General features: G+C 42.1%; 1 protein-coding gene across 1 annotated transcript in view; it reads right to left on the reverse strand.

Annotated features, from left to right (window-relative positions):
• Positions 1-285: 285 nt before the first annotated feature.
• The window catches only part of wdr44 (WD repeat domain 44), a 29,413-nt gene continuing 23,990 nt past the window's right edge, over positions 286-5,708 (reverse strand). The window contains exons 16-19 of the mRNA XM_017683165.2: positions 5,664-5,708; positions 4,386-4,513; positions 3,832-3,966; positions 286-2,430 (exon numbers count right to left, since the gene is read on the reverse strand). The exon at positions 5,664-5,708 is cut by the window's right edge and continues 71 nt beyond it. Coding sequence (XP_017538654.1) covers positions 2,342-2,430; positions 3,832-3,966; positions 4,386-4,513; positions 5,664-5,708 — 397 coding nt within the window. The 3' untranslated portion in view covers positions 286-2,341. The remainder of the gene's footprint in view (positions 2,431-3,831; positions 3,967-4,385; positions 4,514-5,663) is intronic.

Here is a 5,708-nt window from a genome sequence, read left to right on the forward strand (position 1 = left end):
GACTGGAGTCTGACACGATTTAGAGGCATCCTCTTCAGATGTCTGGCTCCTATCACCACCACTGTGAAGAACTCTGACTTAAGTTTATATAGAATGGATCATTTCACATTAAACCACTCTAATACTTTGTTTACAGCTAAACAATTGTGCAAAAGTTGAAAAGATTGAGTTTCTCTAGAAGATTGGAACAAAGTTCAAGGCAGCGCAGCTTTCAGAGCCCGTTTGGACTCTTCAGTTTGTTTTTCTACATATATGCACAAACACAATCACTGAGTACAGCCCAAGTCTTACATGGGAAAATCTGTTAAACTTTATTCTTGTTTAGTGATTCATTTTTTTTTAAAAATCAAGAGGTTCAATTATTTTTACAAGTGTACAATAAAACAGACACAGTTGAGAAATGCAGAACTGAAATTGAGCTGAAATGAATCTGCTAGAATCAGAAAGGTTTGACTTTATTGTAGGAGTGTTGGTTTATATTTCAAGCAAATAAGAACTGATCTGGAACCTCGAGTGAAGAAGAGAAAGTAAAAGGCTTGGTGCGTCACAGAGATGGTAGCATCACTTTTGTTTGCTCTCAAAGTTGTTCGCAGTGTTTCTTGTTCAAGTTTAGAAAAAGCTTCTTGTGGGGGAAAAAAAAAATTGGCCAGCTTATACAAACACAGGGCTCAGCACAAAACAGAAACCATGCTCACAACCGCAGTAATGCCAAGTCATAATGTAAATGCAGCAGGTAACTGCAGCGCCACTGCAGCTGAGAATCAGTACTGTTGAAAATGCTGGACTTGTGGGAAACGGAACAGAATAACACTTCAGTGACTTGTTCAAACTCGGCTAACTAGCCGTCACGAAACACAAGCGTTAGTACTGATCTCGGCCTAACTGGACAGATTGGGAAGAAGATGCCGATTATCCGGCTATAACAGGAAATTTGTCAAATTCTTTTGCACAATTTGTTGCTGCAGTAATAAAACCTTCCATCTCAGACATGGTTTACAGGGAAAAAGAGCTTTTAGAAGTTAATGTAAGATTTTAATCCAAGTTAATGGACCGTTCCCAGTGGTCCATTCATTGAAATGATCAGACTGCGTAAAGGACAGCTGGTGAAATGTATATTTACATCTATACTGTCCAAACCAAAACAAATATCGCTGTTGTCGCAAGAAAACCTCGTATCTCCAAAGCGGTAACTCTACAGGAGAAGGAAAAAACATGCTCTACTTTTAATGTAAGTCAATGGAACCAGACATCAGTCCAAGTCATTTTGGGTCGTTTCTTTTGGTCCGTTCTTCATGACACGTACACACAATGTCAAGGGAAACGGGTCAAATCGCTTCAAATTTAGTCAAAATCTGAAAAACAGAGATATGAGGTTTTATGCTGACAGCAACGACATCTGAATTAGTAACTTTGCGGGAGAAAGCAAAATATCCTGAAGTTTCAAAGTGAGTTAATGTAAGGAAAGAGATTTTATTTCAAGTAATTCTGGAGCATTCTGGTCCATTCATCATGAAATTTCAGCCAGCGGCTGAGCTCAAACCAAAAATAAAAGCAGGAAAAAAAACTTGTTTGTTTTTGGACAGCAATAATACAGTATTCATAAAACAATAAATAAGATTTTGATATGACGCTGATGATTTGCATACCAGCAACATTAACCCGACCCCTTTTATGACTTTAATCATATCACGTTTCATTTATTTTAATATCATATAACCGTTATCAACAAAGAAGGAAAGGAAGGAAACTCCATAGGAAATGTTTCTAGTATCATTCTGATCAACCATGATCTCGTATTAGCTCCGTTTCCAGGCACGGCCTCCGTCAGTACTGTAGGAAGTACTGTACTATCCTCGGAAGAATGACTGATGACTTACAGCTGCGGCTTCCTTTTCCTGCTCCAATGTTTTACGATGTTAGCATGATTTCTGTTTTGCGCTGTGCTGCACACGAACTGACCATCACACACAGACCGCCGATAAGCCCCATTCACACTCGCACAGTCATCGAATTATGCTTCACCAAACCTAATCGACAAGTTACGGTGCAGAGCCGCTCCATTAAGCAACGAGAAAGAAAGGAAAGAGCAGATGAAGGAAAGTGCGTCGCGTTGTGGAAATGTTCCTCCTCTTCCCCCTTTACAGTCCTCCACCTTCCCAGCAGTCTGAACTTCCTGGGTCCCTGTTCCCTGCAAAGAGGACGCAACCTTCCTCTCCAGAGCACTCGCCAGCAGCTGACTGGTCATCGAAGGGGAGCTGTGGGTGGAGCCTACAGGCCTCCACTTTGAAGTACGGTACTCAATACTGTCTCTAATTTACAGGCTTTGTTTTTCTTTCGCTGCTCAGTATTTTTTAACATTCACAAAGACTTTGATGGCGCCGGTGAAGTCAGCAGACAGGAGAACCTCAGTGTGATCGGTTTTTAAAGCTCCTGAAAGAGAGAGAGAGAGAATTTAATGCAGCTGGAATGATCAATACGAGGGGTGTTGAACTGCATGGCTGCATTCAGCTGCACTCATATTGGAGTATTAGATCATAATCAATTCTAATCGTATTCCAGGGATGCAAACAGGCAAGAGAACACCGTGCTGTGCAGTACGTCTGTGTTGTGTGTCACAAAATTCAACGCATCGGGACATTTTCACACTTCTCTACCACGTCACCTTAGAAAAACTGGGCTACACGGTCGGCTAGCAAGCCAACCACCTGCCTAGACAGCTGGATTTCACTGTTTTTTGCTATTTGCTGACATCAGACTTGGAGAGAACTTCTCACACAATTCACTGTCATTTTTTTAAATGACCTGACACACAGTTTCCGTTCATCCTCTCATCTTTGACACAAGGGGGAGGCAAGGCTCTTGTGGAATTTGTTATTGCAGTACGCAACATGTGTAGTGAGCGTAACAGCCGACTGGCTCTGTTATTAAAATCATTTTGCTCTGCTAGATTTAATAGAATAAGTGCAGCGCCATCACGTTCAGCAGACTTCCCGTCCTTATCGTCTACTCAGGGGGATGAAGAGATGCATACTGAGGCCTTTCCCACCAGCATTCCATGAAGACCTGCCCTGCTGTGCCTCTGACTGGCTGATTCTCATTGTCTTCGTTAGGAATGAGAGGGTTAGAGTAAGAATATCAGGGTCAGAGCCAATTTTACCAGAGGCAGAGTAGGGACAGGTCTTCACAGGGTTCAGGTAGGGCCCGACGCCCCCAACACCCCACCACCCCACCACCTTAACCAACCAGAAAATTTCTCCTCGGATCTGCACCAATCTTGTAGGTGACCTATTAGACCCCAAAACGGCAAATTTCACTGGAAGGTGAGGAGATTTGCATCTGGCCAAAACAAAAATGATCATTTTACCAGTGTAAATAGCTCATCTAGTTACATGTATCCAGTGTATTTTTATAATAGCTCTGAGTCAAAGATGAACATGTAATCATAACAATGTTAAGATGCAAGTCAGTTAGCTAGACAGCCATTATTACCAATGTAAAAACTCTTAAAACAACTTAAGTGTGGTGAACTGGAAGTTACAAATATTGTGCTCGCGCCTGAAAGGTGAATGTGTCTGGAGTGGCCAAGACTTCTGTAATTCTGTAATAACTACTGTCCTAAATGAAGCTGACATGATAAATAAACAAGGCTGGTTTTCCCAAAAGCCTCTTTACACAAAGATGATTGTGAAATTGCAGGACGAGCATCGTAATGAACGCTCTCTCGACCAGTTAAGATGATGAATTGGCCCCAGACAAGATACAACTTGTAAATGTGTAATATGGACCCAGGAACTGTGTGGGATTGTTATGAGGTTGCCATGGTTACGCTACCTGATGGGATGGTCTCCGAGTCGTCTGTGTCGTCGCTCTTACACTCGGCATCGGGTTTCTCCTGCCCCGCCTCCTGAGGCACAATCAAACCGGGGTGTGGTGCAAAGATGGCAGACGTCACCACTGCATTATGGGCTGTGAAACACAATTATCATCATTATTATCACATGAAAATAATAAATATCTTATGAGTTAAAGTTTACTCATCAAACTCTGCCTAAAGCCTTTCAGAGGCCGTGTACGCAATTTAACCAGGGACGGCCAAACCTTTGCATACGCATGTACATCGTGAGGTGTCTCACATTCAGATATTTAGCACAGCTTGCTGTTTAGCGTAGTTTTAACATTAAAATAATTAATATAATAATTTATAATAATAATAAAAAATAATAATAATTTCATGCAAACCCCCCAAAACAGCTAGTCCTAACCAAAGGCTGTTGGGAACAACTGCTGGGCATTCACATGCATAGAAATATCCAAGTGCATTACACTAACTGGTCAACAACTTCTGCTCATTAGCAATGATGTGTAAGTGACTGCCTTAGTCTTACCTTTAATTCCTTCCCAGAAGTCATTGCGGTCCCTCCGTACAGAGCTGAACTTGCTGAGGTCGTGATAAGTGCTCCAGATGTACACGTACTTGTCCTCTGAGCCGCTCACAATGAACGAGTAGTCATGACTGGAGGGGAGAAGAAATAATAAGAGCTCTGATGAAAATCCCAACTCAACAATTAGAAACTGAACCGAGAGCCCATTTATAATAAACATAACACCGAGGAGGTGACTGTAACCAGCTTGTTCCCAAATCACAGCCTGTGGATTACGTTACTAGGGCTGTTACAATTACTCTCTTATGGGAAATCACTTATTAAAATCCAGCTGCTCAATAAATCAACAGTGTTTAGTTCACAGTTTATGTGGTGACAATGTAGATTTTAAATTCCCATTTACGGCCTTCACTGGTTTTACTACGTGGTGTTTCTATTACTACATAGTGTTTTTAACAGTCTTCAAATGTTTCAGACTGTACAGTCTTTCAAAGGCCTTGCATGGTTTGTTTTTGTTCAGTTAAACCAATTTTATTCATTTGCCTGTTTAAAAAGATGCACTGTAGATTATTCAATTACTCACATAACTAATTGTGGCCACCCTAAATAGTACTAGTCTTACAACCTCTTAGTACAGGGTAGTTACACATTCCAGGCATGAAGATCCCTTTTTTTGGTATTTTCCATAATGTTACACACATAATGTTCAACTCATTAATTCACTCACTAACTCACTAACTCACTAATTACCACACAATTATTATTATTTTTTATTTTTACCCCGATTTTCTCCCCTATTTAGTCGTTTCCAATTCCACCTACTACTTAGGACTCCCCCAATCACATGATACTACCAACACTAGGAGGGTGAGGCTGGCACAGGCTTCCTCCGAGAACTGCGAAACCAACCACTGCTTCTTTTCGAACTGCGGCTCATGCAACGTCATGTGACAGCCAAACGCCAGATCTGCTACATCAGCTAACAGACCTCTGCTCTGACTAGCATCGCACTGAGTGATGGGGGGAGAGGAGGGGGCCATCCTACCCACCCAGAGAGAGCGAGGCCAATTGTGCTCTCTTGGACTCCCGGCTACGGACGGCTCATCACCAGGGATCGAACTTGCGATCTCCTGATGATCGAGCCAACGCCTAGACGCCACTACGCCACTCAGGAGCCCGATATCATCACACACTTTTTGGCTGGTTTAGGTGTGCTAAAGTCATCGTTTGTTTACATTTGCTGTTCTTGTGTGCTGTTTCTTTAGGAGCGTCTCTCCTCACCTGAAGCTGGCTTTGATCTGACTGCTGCTGTTGACGTAGCCTTTG

This window comes from Pygocentrus nattereri, chromosome 23 (assembly GCF_015220715.1).
Source record: "Pygocentrus nattereri isolate fPygNat1 chromosome 23, fPygNat1.pri, whole genome shotgun sequence".
In the NCBI taxonomy this organism is placed as follows: domain Eukaryota; kingdom Metazoa; phylum Chordata; class Actinopteri; order Characiformes; family Serrasalmidae; genus Pygocentrus; species Pygocentrus nattereri.